Source organism: Globicephala melas, chromosome 15, assembly GCF_963455315.2.
Source record: "Globicephala melas chromosome 15, mGloMel1.2, whole genome shotgun sequence".
NCBI classification, from domain to species: domain Eukaryota; kingdom Metazoa; phylum Chordata; class Mammalia; order Artiodactyla; family Delphinidae; genus Globicephala; species Globicephala melas.
The window spans coordinates 54,073,638-54,094,532 of record NC_083328.1 but is presented as its reverse complement, the minus strand read 5'-3'; the positions used below and the strand labels follow the sequence as shown (position 1 = coordinate 54,094,532).

Below are 20,895 nucleotides of genomic sequence, written 5' to 3'. Positions count from 1 at the left end.
TTGAATTTTGTCAAAAGCTTTCTCTGCATCTATTGAGATGATCATATGGTTTTTCTCCTTCAATTTGTTAATATGGTTTATCACATTGATAGATTTGCGTATATTGAAGAATCCTTGCATTCCTGGAATAAACCCCACTTGATCATGGTGTATGATCCTTTTAATGTGCTGTTGGATTCTGTTTGCTAGTATTTTGTTGAGGATTTTTGCATCTATGTTCATCAGTGATATTGGCCTGTAGTTTTCTTTCTTTGTGACATCCTTGTCTGGTTTTGGTATCAAGGTGATGGTGGCCTCGTAGAAGGAGTTTGGGAGTGGTCCTCCCTCTGCTATATTTTGGAAGAGTTTGAGAAGGATAGGTGTTAGCTCTTCTCTAAATGTTTGATAGAATTCGCCTGTGAAGCCATCTGGTCCTGGGCTTTTCTTTGTTGGAAGATTTTTAATCACAGTTTCAATTTCAGTGCTTGTGATTGGTCTGTTCATATTTTCTATTTCTTCCTGATTCAGTCTTGGCAGGTTGTGCATTTCTAAGAATTTGTCCATTTCTTCCAGATTGTCCATTTTATTGGCATAGAGTTGCTTGTAGTAATCTCTCATGATCTCTTTTATCTCTGCAGTGTCAGTTGTTACCTCTCCTTTTTCATTTCTAATTCTATTGATTTGAGTCTTCTCCCTTTTTTTCTTGATGAGTCTGGCTAGTGGTTTATCTATTTTGTTTATCTTCTCAAAGAACCAGCTTTTAGTTTTATTGATCTTTGCTATTGTTTCCTTCATTTCTTTTTCATTTATTTCTGATCTGATTTTTATGATTTCTTTCCTTCTGCTAGCTTTGGGGTTTTTTTGTTCTTCTTTCTCTAATTGCTTGAGGTGCAAGGTTAGGTTGTTTATTCGAGATGTTTCCTGCTTCTTAAGGTGGGCTTGTATTGCTATAAACTTCCCCCTTAGAACTGCTTTTGCTGCATCCCACAGGTTTTGGGTCGTTGTGTCTCCATTGTCATTTGTTTCTAGGTATTTTTTGATTTCCTCTTTGATTTCTTCAGTGATCTCTTCATTATTAAGTAGTGTATTGTTTAGCCTCCATGTGTTTGTATTTTTTACAGATCTTTTCCTGTAATTGATATCTAGTCTCATGGCGTTGTGGTCAGAAAAGATACTTGATACAATTTCAATTTTCTTAAATTTACCAAGGCTTGATTTGTGACCTAAGATATGATCTATCCTGGAGAATGTTCCATGAGCACTTGAGAAAAATGTGTATTCTGTTGTTTTTGGATGGAGTGTCCTATAAATATCAATTAAGTCCATCTTGTTTAATGTATCATTTAAAGCTTGTGTTTCCTTATTTATTTTCATTTTGGATGATCTGTCCATGGGTGAAAGTGGGGTGTTTAAGTCCCCTACTATGAATGTGTTACTGTCGATTTCCCCTTTTATGGCTGTTAGTATTTGCCTTATGTATTGAGGTGCTCCTATGTTGGGTGCATAAATATTTACAATTGTTATATCTTCTTCTTGGATCGATCCCTTGATCATTATGTAGTGTCCTTCTTTGTCTCTTTTAATAGTCCTTATTTTAAAGTCTATTTTGTCTGATATGAGAATTGCTACTCCAGCTTTCTTTTGGCTTCCATTTGCATGGAATATCTTTTTCCATCCCCTTACTTTCAGTCTGTATGTGTCTCTAGGTCTGAAGTGGGTCTCTTGTAGACAGCATATATAAGGGTCTTGTTTTTGTATCCATTCAGCTAATCTGTGTCTTTTGGTGGGAGCATTTAGTCCATTTACATTTAAGGTAATTATCGATATGTATGTTCCTATTCCCATTTTCTAAATTGTTTTGGGTTCGTTATTATAGGTCTTTTCCTTCTCTTGTGTTTCTTGCCTAGAGAAGATCCTTTAGCATTTGTTGTAAAGCTGGTTTGGTGGTGCTGAACTCTCTCAGCTTTTGCTTGTCTGTAAAGGTTTTAATTTCTCCATCAAATCTGAATGAGATCCTTGCTGGGTAGAGTAGTCTTGGCTGCATGTTTTTCTCCTTCATCACTTTCAGTATGTCCTGCCACTCCCTTCTGGCTTGTAGGGTTTCTGCTGAGAGATCAGCTGTTAACCTTATGGGGATTCCCTTATGTGTTATTTGTTGTTTTTCCCTTGCTGCTTTTAATATGCTTTCTTTGTATTTAATTTTTGACAGTTTGATTAATATGTGTCTTGGCATATTTCTCCTTGTATTTATCTTGTATGGGACTCTCTGTGCTTCCTGGACTTGATTAACTATTTCCTTTCCCATATTAGGGAAGTTTTCAACTATAATCTCTTCAAATATTTTCTCAGTCCCTTTCTTTTTCTCTTCTTCTTCTGGAACCCCTATAATTCGAATGTTGGTGCGTTTAATGTTGTCCCAGAGGTCTCTGAGACTGTCCTCAGTTCTTTTCATTCTTTTTTCTTTATTCTGCTCTGCAGTAGTTATTTCCACTATTTTATCTTCCAGGTCACTTATCCGTTCTTCTGCCTCAGTTATTCTGCTATTGATCCCATCTAGAGTACTTTTAATTTCATTTATTGTGTTGTTCATCGTTGCTTGTTTCATCTTTAGTTCTTCTAGGTCCTTGTTAACTGATTCTTGCATTTTGTCCAATCTATTGTCCATTCTATCTCCAAGATTTCGGATCAACCTTACTATCATTATTCTGAATTCTCTTTCAGGTAGACTGCCTATTTCCTCTTCATTTGTTAGGTCTGGTGCATTTTTATCTTGCTCCTTTATCTGCTGTGTGTTTTTCTGTCTTCTCATTTTGCTTATCTTACTGTGTTTGGGGTCTCCTTTTTGCAGGCTGCAGGTTTGTGGTTCCTCCTGTTTTTGATGTCTGTCTCTAGTGGCTAAGGTTGGTTCAGTGGGTTGTGTAGGCTTCCTGGTGGAGGGGGCTAGTGCCTGTGTTGTGGTGGATGAGGCTGGATCTTGTCTCTCTAGTGGTCAGGTTCACGTCTGGTGGTGTGTTTGGGGGTGTCTGTGGCCTTATTATGATTTTAGGCAGCCTCTCTGCTAATGGGTGGGGTTGTGTTCCTGTTTTGCTAGTTGTTTGGCATAGGTTTTCCAGCACTGTGGCTTGCTGGTCGTTGAGTGAAGCTGGGTGCTGGTGTTAAGATGGAGGTCTCTGGGAGATTTTCGCTGTTTGATATTATGTGGAGCTGGGAGGTCTCTTGTTGATCAGTGTCCGGAAGTTGGCTGTCCTACCTCAGAGGCAGAGCCCTGCCTCCTGGCTGGAGCACCAAAAGCTTTTCATCCACAGGCTCAGGATAAAAGGGAGAAAAAGTAGAGGGAATTAGTAGAAGTATGAGGAAAGAAAGAAGGAAAGGAGGGTAGGAAGGAAGGAAGAAAGAAAGAAGCAAAGAAGGAAAGAAGGCAAGAAGGAAAGAAGGGAGGGAGGGAGGGAGGAGGGAAGGAAGGAGGGAAAGAAGGAAAAAAGACAGAAAGAAAGAAGATACAGTAAAAATAAAATACAGTATAATAAAGTTATTGAATTAAAAACTTCTTATTTAGAAAAAAAAAAAAAAAAAGGGACGGAAAGAACCTAGGACAAATGTTGGCAGCAAAGCTATACAGACAAAATCTTACACAGAAGCATACACATACACCCTCACTAAAAGAGGTAAATGGGGAAAAATCCTAAATCTTGCTGTCAGAGACCACCTCCTCAATTTGGGATGATTCGTTGTCTAAAGGAGGGAAGGAAGGATGGAAAGAAAGAAAGAAAGAACGAAGGTAAAGTATAATAAGGTTATTAAAATTAATTATTAAGAAAAAAATTTAAAAAAAAAACATGGACGGATAGAACCCTAGGACAAATGGTGGAAGCAAGACTATACAGACAAGATCTCACACAGAACCATACACATACACGTTCGCAAAAAGAGGAAAGGGGAAAAAATCATAGATCTTGCTCCTAAAGTCCACTTCCTTAATTTGGGATGATTGGTTGTCTATTCAGGTATTCCACAGATGCAGGGTACATCAAGTTGATTGTGGAGCTTTAATCCGCTGCTTCTGAGGCTGCTGGGGGGGATTTCCCTTTCTCTTCTTTGTTCTCACAGCTCCCAGGGCTAAGCTTTGGATTTGGCCCTGCCACTGCGTGTAGATCGCTGGAGGGCGTCTGTTTTTTGCTCAGACAGGATGGGGTTAAAAGAGCCGCTGATTGGGGGCTCTGGCGCACTCAGGCCGGCGGGGACGGAGGGGCACAGAGTGCGGGGCGGGCCTGCGGTGGCAAAGGCCGGCGTGACTTTGCACCAGCCTGAGGCGCGCTGTGCGCTCTCCTGGGGAAGTTGTCCCTGGATCCCGGGAACCCGGCAGTGGCGGGCTGCACAGCCTCCGCGGAAGAGGGGTGTGGAGAGTGACCTGTGCTCGCACACAGGCCCCTCGGTGGCGGCAGCAGCAGCCTTAACGTCTCCCGCCCGCCTCTGGGGTCCGCGCTTTTAGCCGCGGCTTGCGCCCGTCTCTGGATTCCGCGCTTTCAGCCGCGGCTCGCGCCCGTCTCTGGATTCCGCGCTTTCAGCCGCGGCTCGCGCCCGTCTCTGGATTCCGCGCTTTCAGCCGCGGCTCGTGCCCGTCTCTGGGGTTCGCGCTTTTAGCCGCGGCTCGCGCCCGTCTCTGGAGTTCCTTTAAGCAGCGTTCTTAAACCCCTCTCCTCACGCCCCAGGAAACAAAGAGGGAAGGAAAAGTCTCCTGCCTCTTCTGCGGGTGCAGGCTTTTCCCCGGACTCCCTCCCGGCTAGCTGTGGTGCACTAACCCCTTCAGGCTATGTTCAAGCCGCCAACCCCAGTCCTCTCCCTGCGCTCCGGCCTCAGCTCTCAGCCCCGCCCGCCCCGGCGGGTGAGCAGACAAGCCTCTCGGGCTGGTGAGTGCCGGTCGGCACCGATCCTCTGTGCGGGAATCTCCCCGCTTTGCCCTCCGCACCCGTTGCTGTGCACTCCGCAGCTTCGAAGCTCCCCCCTCCGCCTCCCGCAGTCTCCGCCCTCGAAGGGGCTTCCTAGAGTGTGGAAACTTTTCCTCCTTCACAGCTCCCTCCCACTGGTGCAGGTGCCGTCCCTATTCTTTTGTCTCTGTTTTTTCTTTTGCCCTACCCAGGTACGTGGGGAGTTTCTTGCCTTTTGGGAGGTCTGAGGTCTTCTGCCAACCTTCAGTAGGTGTTCTGTAGGAGTTGTTCCACGTGTAGATGTATTTCTGGTGTATCTGTGGGGAGGAAGGTGATCTCCGCGTCTTACTCTTCCGCCATCTTCCGCCTCCTCCCTCAAGCTCAACTCAAACTTGCTGACTCTGAAACAAGAGGTTCAGGTGGCCGCTTGTCACGCACTGGGAAGCAGCATTCAGTGGTCCTGGAGGTGTCCAGATCCTCTCCTGGGAAGGGGGCAATAGTCCCTTCGTGGTGTCGCCACAAAGTATGTCACCAATCAGTGTTCTTGACCTCCTTAACCAATAGAAATTGATCAGCGGCCAGGCGAGAAATTCAGGCAAGTTTTATTGGGACTCCTGCTGCAGCAGGGGGAAGCGAGAACAACATGTTCCCTTGCTTGCTCACCGCCAATCCTTGTTAATCAGATGCAATAAACTTTAGTTCAGGTAACGGAAAGAAACTCCTCTATCTTTCCACTGCCCCAGCTCATTTTACTTCTGAATTAAGAACTTTCTTTCTCAAAATATTTTCCAGAGCTTCTTGAAGGGGCCAAACTGACCCATCTTAGATTCCAGTATTTTCCCTTTCTTATCACACTTCTATTGTTGGGAAACACAGGTAGTGAAATGGTTTATGTGATAAGTAGTATAAGGAGAAGGGGTCCCCAGGCTGATCTGTAGACTCTGTAAATCTAATCAGAATCTGACAGGGGTTTTTAGTGGAACTTCATGCAAGCTGATCAAGTTGGGCTGGAAGAGACAATGTTCAAATATCTCCAAGAACATTTTGAAAAAGAACAATGCTGGGAGACACTTGTCCTCCCAGATATTAAAATATATAATAAAGTGGCAGCAACTAAAATAGTGTGGTATTGGTATAGCAATTCACAAAATGTCAGTAAAGCAATATCCAGCAACAGACCTATGTATGTATATAATTTAATATAAAAGAAAATGGCATTTTATCAGCAGGGGAAGAAAGAATTCAGCACTATAACAGTGTTAAAAATGCCAAGCAATTTGGAGAAGAAAAATCGAAAAATCACAAAACAATCTTACACATCCAAAATACATAAATTACAGATAGATTAAAGAATCTAAACATGCAAAACCACAATGAGATACCACTTCACATCCACTAGGATGAATCTAATCTAAAGGACAGATAATAACAAATAGTGGTGAGAATGTGGACAAATTGGAACCCCTGTGCATTGCTGGTGGGAATGTAAAATGGTGTAGCCTCCATGGGAAACAGTTTGGCAGTTCCTGAAAAAGCTGAACATAGAATATGATCCAGCAATTCCACTCATAAGTATATACTGAAAAAAAATTGAAAACCGGGACTCAAACAAATACTATTACACCAATGTTCATAGTAGCATTATTCACAATTGCCAAAAGCTAGAAACAACCAAAATATCTATCAATAGATGATTGAATAAACAAAATGTAATGTATATCCAATACATACAATGGAATACAATGGAGTATTATTCAGGCTTGAAAAGGAAAGGAATTCTGATACGTGCTACAACATAAATGAACCTTGAAGACATTACGCTCAGTGAAATCAGACAGACACAAAAGGACAATTATTGTATGATTCCACTTACATGAAGTACCTAGACTAGGCAAATTCATACAGACGGGAAGTAGGATAGAGGTTACTAGGGGCTGGAGGAAGGGGAAAATGGGGAGCTTTGTTTAATGGGTACAGCGTTTCTGTACAGGATGATGAAATAGTTCTGAAAATAGTGGTGATAGTTGCACAACACTGTGAATGTACTTAATGCCACTGAATTGTAGACCTAAAAATGGTTAAAATGGCAAATGTTATGTTTTGTATATTTTACATTAATTTTAAAAAGTCAAAAAAAAACAAAACTGAGACTTGTACATGAATGTTCACAGCAGTATTTTTCATAATAGCCAAAAAGTAGAAACAATCCAGATGTCCGTCAGCTGACAAATGCATAAATACATATATATATAATGGAATATTATTTGGCAATGAAAAGAAATGAAATACTGATACATGCTACAATATGAATAGACCTTGAAAATTCTACGCTAAGTGAAAGAAACTGTCACAAAGTACCACATAGTTTGTATATTGTATAACTCCATGTACATGAAATGTCCAGAATAAGCAAATCCATAGAGGCAGAAAGTAGACTGATGCTTGCTTAGGATTAGGAGGGTTGGAGGGAAATGGGAAGAGACTCCAAATGGGTGATGGACTTCTTGGTGGGATGATGAAAATGCTCTGAAATTAGATAGTGGTGTTGGTTGCACAACTCTGTGAATATACTAAAAACCATTGATTTGTACATATTAAATGGGTGAAATGTTGGTATGTGAAATGCATGGTATTATGTGAATTATATATCTAAAAGCGGTTATAAAAAAACTAAAGATAACAATCAAAACTATTAGAAGGAAGCATGAGAGAAAACTTTTTGTAATTTTTCAGCAAGGAAGCCCTTTCTAAGCAAGACAGGAAAACTTTAGGTTATGCTGTATAAGGCTGACTTGACAATCAATAACTAAACTTTTTTTCTTTTTTTTTGCGGTACGTGGGCCTCTCACTGTTGTGGCCTCTCCCATTGCGGAGCACAGGCTCCGGACGCGCAGGCTCAGCGGCCATGGCTCACGGGACCAGCCTCTCCGCGGCATGTGGGATCTTCCCAGACCGGGGCACGAACCCGTGTCCCCTGCATCGGTAGGTGGACTCTCAACCACTGCGCCACCAGGGAAGCCCAATAACTAAACATTTTTAAGTGAAAAATCCCCTGAATAAGATTATATGTTTATAAGGTATAGATTGAAAGGAAATATCTGCAATAAAAAAAGGTAATATCCATTACACACAAAGTGCTCCTATAAATAAATACGAAAAATATAAAGAGTTCAATAGAAGATGAGGCAAATATATATATCAACAGGCAATTCACAGAAGAAAACAAAATGGCCACATAAACATTAGAAAAGATTCTCAACCTCACTAGTAATCAGAGAATTCAAACTAAAACAAGAAGACATAGGGCTTCCCTGGTGGCATAGTGGTTAAGAGTCCGCCTGCCAATGCAGGGGACACAGGTTCGAGCCCTGGTCCGGGAAGATCCCACATGCCGTGGAGCAACTACGCCTGTGCGCCACAACTACTGAGCCTACGTGCTGCAGCTACTGAAGCCCGTGCGCCTAGAGTCCATGCTCCACAACAAGAGAAGCCACTGCAATGGGAAGCCCGCACACCACAACGAAGAGTAGCCCCCACTCACCGCAACTAGAGAAAGCCTGCACACAGCAACGAAGACCCAACACAACCAAAAATAAATAAATAAATTTATTAGAATAAAACCCCAAAAACAAGATGACATAATTTCTATTTTCTTATGAGATTTACCCAGGCTGTAAGTGCTGGTAATGGCTGGTATTGGTGAGGATGTGGTGCAAACGGGCACTTACACATATGAGATCAGTAGGAAGAATTTTGGTGGGATATTTAAATGTTTTTTTTGCCCTTTCATGAGCATGTCCACAGTTACTATTCTAAAGAAATGCAAGGCACTCATCAAAGACACTTGTACAAGAATGTTCACAGTTTTTGAAAGAGGAAAAATTTCAAGCAACCCACAGGTCCTGATAAACTATAGCCTTTCCTCTGATTATTTTGTACTGGTTAAAAAGTGAGTCAGACACATATGCTGACATGAAAAGATGGCTGTGATATATTATGAAGTAAAAAGAAGCGAGCTACACAGCAAAAACATGATCCTATTTATGTAGGAAGAAAAGATCCTGAAAATCTGTTCAAAAATACGTTTATAAATGTATGTGAAAAAATCTGCATGAATGATTAATCATTAAGCTGTTAACTGTGGCTAGTTCTCAGGAGAAAGGTCATGGTAAAGGACTATTTTCCATTTTTACTCTAAATAATTCCTTTTTAGTATTAGCCATTTTTAAGTGTATGGTTCAGTGGCATTAAGTACACTTGCGTTGCTGTGCAACCATTACCACCATCTGTCTCCAGAACTCATTTCATCTTACAAAACTGGAATTCTGTACCAATTAAACAATAACTCTCCTATGTTTGATTTTCTTTTCTTTTTTTTTTTTTTCATATTGAGGCTATACTTTACTGTATCCTTTAAAAACGATAAACTGTTAAAGATAACATGGGGGAGAAATAGAAAGATAGAGTACCTAAACAGGTTTATCACGGGTTGGTTGGCATGAGTTTGTTTTTCGTTTTGCATTAACTTTATGCACACTAGGGAAAAAGGTGACAGGGAAGGTCAAAATCCGCAGTGAGCCCGAGCCTGGCAAGCGGTGCTGCTCTTAGGCCAGTGGGACCGTGACCTGTCCACAGGCTCCCTCCTTCTCAGCATTTCTAAAGCTGCTTGGAAAGGAGGGCAAATGCAGATCCAGGGGTGTGGTTTTCAGGAGGCTGGAATAATAAGAATCTTAAGAAAGTCTGTCCTTGTTTTGTGAACTTCGACAGGTGTCACGGAAACCCTCAGGAGTTTGCCCCAGAATCCTCCAAAAACAAACTAAAATATGACACACATAAAAACATTCATGGTAGCATCATTCATAACAGCTCCAAACCAGAAACAACCCAATGTCCCTCAGCTGGAAAATGGATAAACAAGTGTATCCAAATGTGTCCATCCACACGATAGGACACCACTCCGGCAAAAACACAGATAATCTTCGAAGTCATCATGCCGAGAGTCCAGATACAAGATTACACACTGTATGATTCCATATGTGAAATTTCTAGAAAAGGCAAAACTCAAGACAGAAAGCACACCAGGTGCGGGCTGGGGCTGGGGGCAGGGACTGACCACAAATGGGTATGAGGAAACATTTTTGGGTGACACAAGTGTTTTAAAACTAGATTGTGGTGATGGTTGCACAACTGTATAAATTCACTGAAAATCACATTGTACACTTACAATGGGTAAATTTTATGGCATGTCAATTATACTGTAATCCAAAGACATGACAACTAAACAAACCACACACACAGTGCACACCAAAACCAGGCAAGCAACCCCCAACCCACTCCCCCATAGGCCCCTGCCTTTAATTCACAGCTGAAACACAAAATCTAAATAGTATGTGCGGTTGCCGAAATCTGAATTGGACTAACAAACTGTCATATTTGTCTATCTATCTATCTATCTATCAATCAATCAATCATCTATTTCTCCCTCTCTGTCTGCTGTAGGGGTTTTAGTGAGAGTAAGTTAAATCACCCTTTAAGGCTTCTCTCTCAAATGCAGTCAGTAAAGATTTAAAAAATTTAATAAGAGCTTTCTCACCTAGAAATACTTAACTCCCCTCCACCCCAAGCCAGATTAAAAAAAAACTCTTTGACAGAATATTGGTTAAACAAGAGTTGCCTGCATTTACAGACTAACATCAAGAGAAGATGCCGGGCCAGCCTGGCTCCTGCTGAGGAACCTGGATTCCTCTGCGGCATCCACAGAGCTCTGGATTTTCCTCTTTGGAGGCTTGTTCACATTCCCACTGAGGCTCTGGGACAGCACAAGGTCCTGGGTCTTCACAGGTTCATTCATTAACAGGTGTCCCAAAAGCTTTTTTCCTGAGAACTCTTTCAGTGGTTTCACCTACTCAGAAACAAATTTTTCCCTGGTGGGAACTGGCTACTGCTGCCCTCTCCTTGGCCCTCAATTTCCTTTGTCTCCTGGTTAATTGAAAATAGAAACCACCAAAGCACGTGGTTTCTGCCAACCCCACTGCTTGAATCCCTGTTTCTCCTTATCTAGTCAATTCAGTAAACCCTTCCCTCCTTCCACCAACCAACAATATAAAAAATAACAAAACCTACCTCCCATAGTTTTCATGCTCTCAGGAAAGGATTACTATTTGGATCTAATCACTCTTAAGTGATTCCCTAAAAACTTGGGTAGCAAGTTTTTTAAATTAATTAATTATTTTGGCTGTGCTGGCTCTTCATTTCTGCGCACAGGCTTTCTCTAGTTGCTGCAAGCGTGGGCTACTCTTCGTTTAGGTGCGCGGGCTTCTCATCGCGGTGGCTTCTCTTGTTGCAGAGCATGGGCTCTAGGTGTGCGGGCTTCAGTAGTTGTGACACGTGGGCTCAGTAGTTGCGGCACGCAGGCTCAGTAGTTGTGGCGCACGGGCTTAGTTGTTCTGCAGCATGTGGGATCTTCCCGGACCAGGGCTCAAACCCGTGTCCCCTGCATTGGAAGGTGGATTCTTAATCACCGGACCACCAGGGAAGTCCCCAGTTGGATAGCAAGTTTTAGTATCTTCTAGGCCTCTTATTAAAACTGATGTACCTTTTCTCTAGTGAACATTTAAAAAAATACTATAAACTACTGGAGTCACAAAAGTTTTTTTGTTTTTTTTAAATGCACACATTTTAAAATGCACTTAAATGGGGCAAAAGAGTATATAATGATGGAATTCATTTTGAATGAATTCAAAAGGGACAAAGGGTATACAATAAAAAGTCAGTCTCTTTCCCTTCCTTGTTCCCCACAAAGTGTAGTTTCTCTACCGATTGTTTTGTACCTTGTTCTTTTTCATTCAGTAATATTCCCTGAATATGCTCCCCATCAAAAGAAAGCTGATTCATTCCTCCTAATCAAAACACTATATGAATGGACCATAACGTATTTAACCAGTCCCCTATTGATGGATGTTTAGGTGGTTTCCAATTTTTCCCTAAAACAAATAATGTAATAACTGTTCTTGTGTACAGACATATCAACTCACATATTTGAGTATAACTGTGGTATAAATATCAAGGGGTGGATTTTCTGGGTCAAAGCCATGCAGAATGGTAATTCTGATAGGTATTGCCAAATTGCCTTCCATAGAGGCTAGATTAATTCATAATTTGACCTACAAGCAGTGTATGTATGAGAGAGCCTATTTCCCCATACTCTTGCTAACTCAGATAGTGCATGAAACTTTTTGATCTTTGCCAGTATAAGACCTTATAAGAGCCATTGTAGTTCCTTTTCTATGAACTATGTGTTCACAGCCTTTGCTTATTAGTCTACTGGGTTGTTGGTATTTTATTATCGATTTGGAAGAGCTCTTGATGTATTAGAGACTGGCCTTTTGTTTGTAGTATGTGTTGCAATGACTTTTTTAAACTTCATTTACAGTTTTTTTGTCATGCATAAAATTTTCATTTTTTTAATTAAAATGTACCAATCTTTTATTTATGGATTCTGGATTTTGCATTTTTAAAGTATATCATATTTGAAATGTATTCTAGTACTTTCATACATCTGAGATTTTAATCAGTGCCTGTTGCCTCAGCTCTATAGCTTGCTTGTATCTCTCCTCTGAAAGCCAGAGAAGAGAAGCTCCCTGGTCCTATTATATGATTTAACTCCTAAATGTAGGGTACCTTGTATGTTTGCAGTGGTTTCATGGGTGCTATCTTTGCTCTTCTTGATTTGATTGTAGATTCTTTGAAAGCACAAACTCTATCTTAAGTTTCTATATCCCTCTACCCAGGAGCCTTAAACTTGGTTTCATTTATAGCACTCTGTACTTTAGGAGGGCAGAGAAGGGAGGGCTGCCACAACTCTAGAGTGGTTGGGGAATCATCCTGCACCCCAAAGTCCTATCTCACCAGCTTGAGTTTTCCTGTCACCTTTGGGTTGACAGCTGCTATTTGGCTGTTAGATTCAGATACATTTTGTTCATAGGCTATGGACACAGAACTCCTTACCAATTAAGCAAGCAGGGGCTGGAGGCAAAGAGCCTAGGACAACAGCCCTAGTAACATTTGCCTTCCGGGTTCTTGTCCCCTTCTGGAAGAATGATTCCTTTTAATCTTCCACTTTTTAGACAACACATTTTTAACACTGCCCCTCCATGTTTGATATTTATGCTGATGATCTGCCATGTCTGAATTCCTTGACTGTGATGTCACTTACATGTTCCTGACTATTATTTTAAGCAGTAGATGACTGAGCTTACTTTCAACATTGAGCTCAATTGCCAAAGCAAGGGTTTTAATGGGGAATCTCTTGGCAAGGAAATTGATAGGAGGGTCTCCAAGGACCAGCTGATCCCATCCTGGAGGAGGCGACTAGGAAAGTCTGACTCTCCCAGCATCCTTGCAGCACGTAGGGGTTGAGGGTAAAGGAAATATCAGAAGTGCTCCATAACTCCAAGGAGTTTGAAGTTTATTTCTAGAGAAAATCCATGAATGTGGTACAATTAGAGGTGTGAGTCCTGAAATTATACTCAGTTGTGGCTCAGAGAAGAGATGGGCCAGTGTGACCAAGAGTAGAGAAAAGCTCCTTTCTGGAAGGAATAAGACCGGAATGTGATCTTAGGGCAGGGTTTCTGAATCTGCGATTCTTGGATTTGGGAGTCTAAATCAGGTGGTCCATAAGCCTGGATTAGAAAAAACTACACCTCCATTTGTACCGGCTTTTAATGGAAATTTAGCATTTCCTTCCATGGTGAATCTAGGCCACAAACCACAGTACTACAGAGCACTTGTGACTTCATGACTACCAGAATCACAGATTTTTCATATTGCATCACAGTTGCTATTTTCAAACAATGCTCACATTCATCATCACTTTGATATCAACTAATTAAACAGATATGTTACTTATATCCATTTTGAAAAATATTTTGGTTACTATAGTTCAATATAGTTCCATTTTGTAATCCTATGTATTTTATTTCATAAATTTGAAAACGTTATTCTAACGTCCAGCAGTTTTGGGCCCTCAACTTCTATTTTAGTTCTTGGCACATGGTAGTTGTTCGATAAATAATTGAATAAATAAAACAACAGGGGCACAAGGCTGAAGAGATAAGTTGGGGCCACATTCCTGACTTAGCAATTAGAAAATGCATAAGTATGTTTTATTTATGTGTTATCTAGTTTCAGAAAAAAATTTAAGGCAGTTTATTAGAATAGATAGCATACAACAAGTTAGATTAAGTTACCTAGGAACTAGGCAAGGAAAGAGTAAAGCTGAGTCAGGAATGAGGCTAAAAAATGATGTTACAGAAAGTGTAAAGATTTGATTCTAGAAGGCAACACAAAAAGGAAAACCTGAATAATTGTATAATTCACACTGCCCTTAAGAAAATCAAAACAATTGGTTAAGAGAAGCCATAACAGTAATTTCTCCTGAAGATTTTATCAAAGAAGAGCCAAAGTTTGCTTTCTTACCATGATTCACTGGAAGTGATGTACTCCAGATGCAAGTTAGGCCCATGGGCAGTAAGTTGGATCTCAATCAAAGACTGAGCAAGAGCTCCACAGAAACAAGGAAGAGGGCTTATTTTGAAGCAGATGCCAGTTAGGTAAGCAGTGGGAGTCCAGATGGGCCTCTGGAGACCAGACAAAATGAGGACCAAGCAGAAGACAGTGACACAAGAGGCGGAAACACTGCCGTGGATGAGGAAGGAACGGGTGCAGAAAAGGTGACCCGAGGCAGGCCCCTTGAACAAGTGCCCGGTGATAATTGAAGAATAGCAGTCAGCTCGGAACTGGGATGGGAAGGATACCATCATGCTGTGCACTCAGAGGACTGGTGACCCAGTGTGTGTTTTCTACTTTGGGCCACTTTAAGTGCCGATTCACAACTCTACAAAAGGGAGAATTGGGACAAGGAAGGGGCAGATGTTCAGAGGACTTATTTCACCATTCAGCTGTCCTAGGAAACTTCAGGTGGGAGATGTGCACTTAAAATGAGAGTTGGAAACCAGCTGGGGGTCTTTATTTATCCAGATAATCCCTCTGTCTCATCACCCAAGACTCATTCAGCACCGCAGTGGGGAGCCAGGTGTGTGCTATCATGAGGTCCTGGCTTCTTTGCCAAAACCCCTTCCCTTTTAACCTGGGCCTTGACAACTCCCTCCTTCCTAAGCATGAAGGGCTCCAACTCTGTGAGTCACTCTCTTTTTGTTCCTGCTTCACCGTGAATGGAGAGGGACAGCACATGCCTTAGAGACTCCCCTAACTCAGGGGTAGCCTACCATGCTCGCTAGAGACAAACAGATGAAAATCCAGAGACCAGTATACATTTATTGGTCTAACCCTACAGAGCTAAACAGAAGGTTACATAAATTAATCCTAATTTTGAAAACTAAATAACTCGATTTTACACTTTCATGCATTCACATTAAAAAAAAAAGGGAGAGACAGAATACAGAAAAAGTATCTTACTTTGGGATTCAAGTCAAAGAAAGTGTAGTATTTGAATCGTAACAGCAGCTGCTCATCCTCCTGGATGCCTTGCTCCATAAGGGAACGTGAGGAGTCTAGCCAACTGGAAAACAACAGGATGAGTTTTAAAAGTCAATCAATTTTACATACATAATTATAGTATTATACAATGTGTTTTTATATACATATACATGTATATCTACATGTATATGTGTGTATATATACACCCTTGGACAAAGTCCGGGTTAGTAATATAACCAAAACTCAGTAAGGGAGATGACTTGATAATAGCTTATATCTCCATTTTATCATACAGCTTTCCAAGTGCTTTTTTGTATGTATATATTTTCTCACTGACACTTTAAAGTAACCAACTGAAGGAGCCAGGGCAGTTCTTATTTTTATTTTTTTTTTGAGTTAATTTTTTTACAATTTAATTTAATTTATTTTGGCTGCACCAGGTCTTAGTTGCGGCATGTGGGATCTTTAGTGGTGGCATGTGGACTCAGTTGCAGCAGGCGGGATATTTAGTTGTGGCATGCGGGCTCTTAGTGGCAGCATGCGGGATCTAGTTCCCTGACCAGGGATTGAACCCGGGCTCCCTGCATTGGGAGCACAGAGTCTCACCCACTGGACCACCAGGGAAGTCCCCCAGGGCAGTTCTTATTTTCTCAGTTTTACGGATGAGGAAAATGAGCCTCAGCAACATTAAGTGATATGTTCAAGGTCACATGCCTCGTGGTGGAGCCAGAATTAGAATCTGCGCTTGGTGACTATTGCATGTACTTGTTCTGCATGTATTTGCTGACTGCTGACCACTTCTACACTAGGTGGTCCAACCCAGAACTGACTCTATCTTACAGAAAGTTCTATGTAGAACTTTCTGTAACGATGGAAATATTCTATATTGCCCTGCCCAACTGAGTAGTCACTAGCCACATGTGGTTACTGAAGGTTTAAATGTGGCTAGTGCCACATTTTAATTTTAATTAAATTCAAACATAAATGTAAATGTCCATATGCGGCTAGTGACTCCTGTACTGGGTAGCACAATTCTAGTGTTTGAAAAATAAATACTGGCAATGGTGAGGTGTGATGAAAAGTTAACAACAAAACAAGGTGGGAATGAAGGGCATCCAATACCACTGAAGGAAAATGGTTTGAACTTCTATCAAGTATTTTATATATGTTTATATATATTGATTATATATATTCATATATGTAATATTCTATTACATATTATATATTCCCTTTTGGGAGAATAAGAATAACCAAGATGCAGTCTCCAACCTAAAGGAATTGACAGTCCTGTGGGGTAACCAAGGCTTATACTAAAGGAACAAGGTAACACTGGAGCCAAAGAACAGAACTCAAGGGAAGTGACTGATCTTGAATGGTGACATCTCAGAAGGAGACTGTATGTGGCTGGGCTTTAAAGGACAAACAGGGACAGGCTGGTAGAGGAGGAGGGAAGGAGAGGGTTCTGGAGCAGGGGAAAAGCTGGAGGTGAGGCGGTGACACAAGAGTGAGCATGCACGTGGGGGGATGGGGTGCATGACAGCACAGCAGGACGGACAGATGGATATCTTCGGGACCAGATCTCACAGGGAGTGGAATGCTGTTAACAAACTTGACTTGACTTGGTGGACAACAGGGAGTGAAATAGATGGTGGTTTGAGAAATAAATTGTGTTTTCTGAGACCACTTCATACAAAAGCTGAAGGACTCACTTGTTGGATCACAGAATGGAGGAGTGCTCTACGAAAGACAGTGAGGTCACCTTGGGTCTCCCCTGCTGCTCCATGGGGACCAACCCACTTATAAGCTGTTCTACATTCCATAAAATACACTTTGCACACGTGTACGGTCAAAGAATTAGTATTCACATACAGTAAACCGTTGAATTAACCCAGTGAGTAAATGTTGTTACACTTTAAATGTATTGAAATGATGAAAGGCTGCATTTTTCCCTTTTGTTGCTAAAATCAGCACTGACTTTTGTGAATAGTATACAATCCCTAGGTATGCTAACTTAAAAATGAAACACCCCTTCCCCCATCCCTGCAGCATCTCTCTTACTATATCAACATCAGTTCACAGAGACGCAAAACAAAGTCATGTCCTTACCCTGCGTTAAGCTTGGCTTTGTCAACCAGAGACCGAGGCTGGTACATGTCAGCAAGAGCTTCTGGTGACTGAGGGGGCTGGCTGAATGCGAGGATACTGCAGTTTTGTTCAGTCAAAGGGCTGTCACTGAACCAAGTCATTGTGGATGACGCTGGCGTTCCGTTGATGGGGTCATATGTGGGGGTCATGGTTCTACTGTATAAGCCAGGACTTACTGCAAAGCAAAGAAGAGAATGAACTAGGATATGAGATTTGGGGTAGGAATCTTTAGAAAAATAATTACCAATATTGCTTGTACTAAAATGGATTTTGAAGTTAAATGTTTGTTAACATTGAAAATAATCAGATAAGTCATGAGTGATGGGGAGAGAAGTTAAACACAGGTAAAACTCCTGTCTGAATATTTAGCTCCTGGGAAGCTTGGGAACTCATAGGCTGTAAAAATTTCCAAAATCAACCCAGACAGATGTGGGACTATCTCCTTCTCAATAATTCAAAATTCTCCTATTTCAGTAGTGAGTTCTGGCACTATTAGAAAACTGGAGCTCTCGCAGAATGCATGAATACACTATATTTTTTTGACAAATCCCCTAAACAAATCACAGTATTTAAAATTTTAAGAAACCAGCTAGTTGACGGTTTATAAATCATCTGACTCTATTTTGCATAAGGAAAGCATAAATAATCCTTTTCATTCTTTTCATTGGAATATACTATGCAAGAAGCCCTCAGAGTTGCAAGCAAGCTAGAGATTAATTCTTTTTTCTTTTTTTTACATCTTTATTGGAGTATAATTGCTTTACAATGGTGTGTTAGTTTCTGCTTTATAACAAAAGGAATCAGTTATATATATATATATGCTCCCATATCTCCCCCCTCTTGCGTCACCCACCCTCCCACCCTCCTTATCCCACCCATACAGGTGGTCACAAAGCACCGAGCTGATCTCCATGTGCTATGCGGCTGCTTCCCACTAGCTATCTATTTTACGTTTGGTAGTGTATATATGTCCATGCCTCTCTCACTTTGTCACAGCTTACCCTTCCCCTCCGCATATCCTCAAGTCCATTCTCTAGTAGGTCTGTGTCTTTATTCCCGTCTTACCCCTAGGTTCTTCATGACATTTTTTTTGCTTAGATTCCATATATATGTGTTAGCATATGATATTTGTCTTTCTCTTTATGACTTATTTCACTCTGTATGACAGACTCTAGGTCCATCCACCTCACTACAAATAACTCAATTTCGTTTCTTTTTATGGCTGAGTAATATTCCATTGTATATATGTGCCACATCTTCTTTATCCATTCATCCGATGATGGACACTTAGGTTGTTTCCATCTCCTGGCTATTGTAAATAGAGCTGCAATGAACATTTTGCTACATGACTCTTTTTGAATTATGGTTTTCTCAGGGTGTATCCCCAGTAGTGGGATTGCTGGGTCATATGGTAGTTCTATTTGTAGTTTTTTGAGGAACCTCCATACTGTGCTTCATAGTGGCTGTACCAATTCACATTCCCACCAGCAGTGCAAGAGTGTTCCCTTTTCTCCACACCCTCTCCAGCATTTATTATTTCTAGATTTTTTGATGATGGCCATTCTGACCGGTGTGAGATGATATCTCATTGTAGTTTTGATTTGCATTTCTCTAATGATTAATGATGTTGAGCATTCATTCATGTGTTTGTTGGCCATCTGTGTGTCTTTGGAGAAATGTCTATTTAGGTCTTCTGCCCATTTTTGGATTGGGTTGTTTGTTTTTTTTTTATTGATCTGCATGAGCTGCTTGTAAATTTTGGAGATTAATCCTTTGTCAGTTGCTTCATTTGCAAATATTTTCTCCCATTCTGAGGGTTGTCTTTTGGTCTTGTTTATGGTTTCCTTTGCTGTGCAAAAGCTTTTAAGTTTCATTAGGTCCCATTTGTTTATCTTTGTTTTTATTTCCATTTCTCTAGGAGGTGGGTCAAAAAGGATCTTGCTGTGATTTATGTCATAGAGTGTTCTGCCGATGTTTTCCTCTAAGAGTTTGATACTTTCTGGCCTTACATTTAGGTCTTTAATCCATTTTAAACTTATTTTTGTGTATGGTGTTAGGGATTGTTCTAATCTCATACTTTTACATATACTTGTCCAGTTTCCCTATCACCACTTATTGAAGAGGTTGTCCTTTCTCCACTGTGCATTCCTGCCTACTTTATCAAAGATAAGGTGACAATATGTGCGTGGGTTTATCTCTGGGCATTCTATCCTGTTCCATTGATTCTATATTTCTGTTTTTGTGCCAACACCATACTGTCTTGATTACTGTAGCTTTGTAGTATAGCCTGACATCAGGGAGCCTGATTCCTCCAGCTCCGTTTTTCGTTCTCAAGATTGCTTTGGCTATTCAGGGTCTTTTGTGTTTCCATACAAATTGTGAATTTTTTTGCTCTAGTTCTGTGAAAAATGCCAGTGGTAGTTTGATAGGGATTTCATTGAATCTGTAGATTACTTTGGGTAGTAGAGTCATTTTCACAATGTTGATTCTTCCAATCCAAGAACATGGTATATCTCTCCATCTATTTGTATCACCTTTAATTTATTTCATCAGTGTCTTATAATTTTCTGCATACAGGTCTGTTGTCTTCATAGGTAGGTTTATTCCTAGATATTTTATTCTTTTTGTTGCAATGGTAAATGGGAGTGTTTTTTTGATTTCGCTTTCAGATTTTTCATCATTAGTGTATAGGAATGTCAGAGATTTCTGTGCATTAATTTTGTATCCTGCTACTTTACCAAATTCATTGATGAGCTCTAGTAGTTTTCTGGTAGCATCTTTAGGATTCTCTATGTATAGTATCATGTCATTTGCAAACAGTGACAGCTTTACTTCTTCATTTCTGTTTTGGATTCCTTTTATTTCCTTTTCTTCTCTGATTGCTATGGGTAAAACTTCCAAAACTATGTTGAATAAGACTGGTGAGAGTGAGTTACATTGTCTTGTTCCTGATCTTAGTGGAAATGCTTTCAGTTTTTCACCATTGAGGACAATGTTGGCTGTGGGTTTGTCATATATGACCTTTATTATGTTGAGGAAAGTTCCCTCTATGCCTACATTCTGCAGGGTTTTTATCATAAATGTGTGATGAATTTTGCCAAAAGCTTTCTCTGCGTCTATTGAGATGATCATATGGTTTTCTCCTTCAATTTGTTAATATGGTGTATCACGTTGATTGATTTGCGTATATTGAAGAATCCTTGCATTCCTGGAATTAACCCCACTTAATCATGGTGTATGATCCTTTTAATGTGCTGTTGGATTCTGTTTGCTAGTATTTTCTTGAGGATTTTTGCATCTATGTTCATCAGTGATATTGGCCTGTAGTTTTCTTTCTTTGTGACATCTT

General features: G+C 40.6%; 1 protein-coding gene across 2 annotated transcripts in view; it reads right to left on the bottom strand.

The window, feature by feature from the left end:
• The window catches only part of FERMT1 (FERM domain containing kindlin 1), a 74,173-nt gene that overhangs the window by 29,630 nt on the left and 23,648 nt on the right, over window positions 1-20,895 (bottom strand). For both annotated transcript variants that reach the window (XM_030872583.2, XM_060285238.1), the window contains exons 5-6: window positions 17,508-17,721; window positions 15,381-15,483 (exon numbers count right to left, since the gene is read on the bottom strand). In XM_030872583.2, the coding sequence (XP_030728443.1) occupies window positions 15,381-15,483; window positions 17,508-17,721 (317 nt within the window). The remainder of the gene's footprint in view (window positions 1-15,380; window positions 15,484-17,507; window positions 17,722-20,895) is intronic.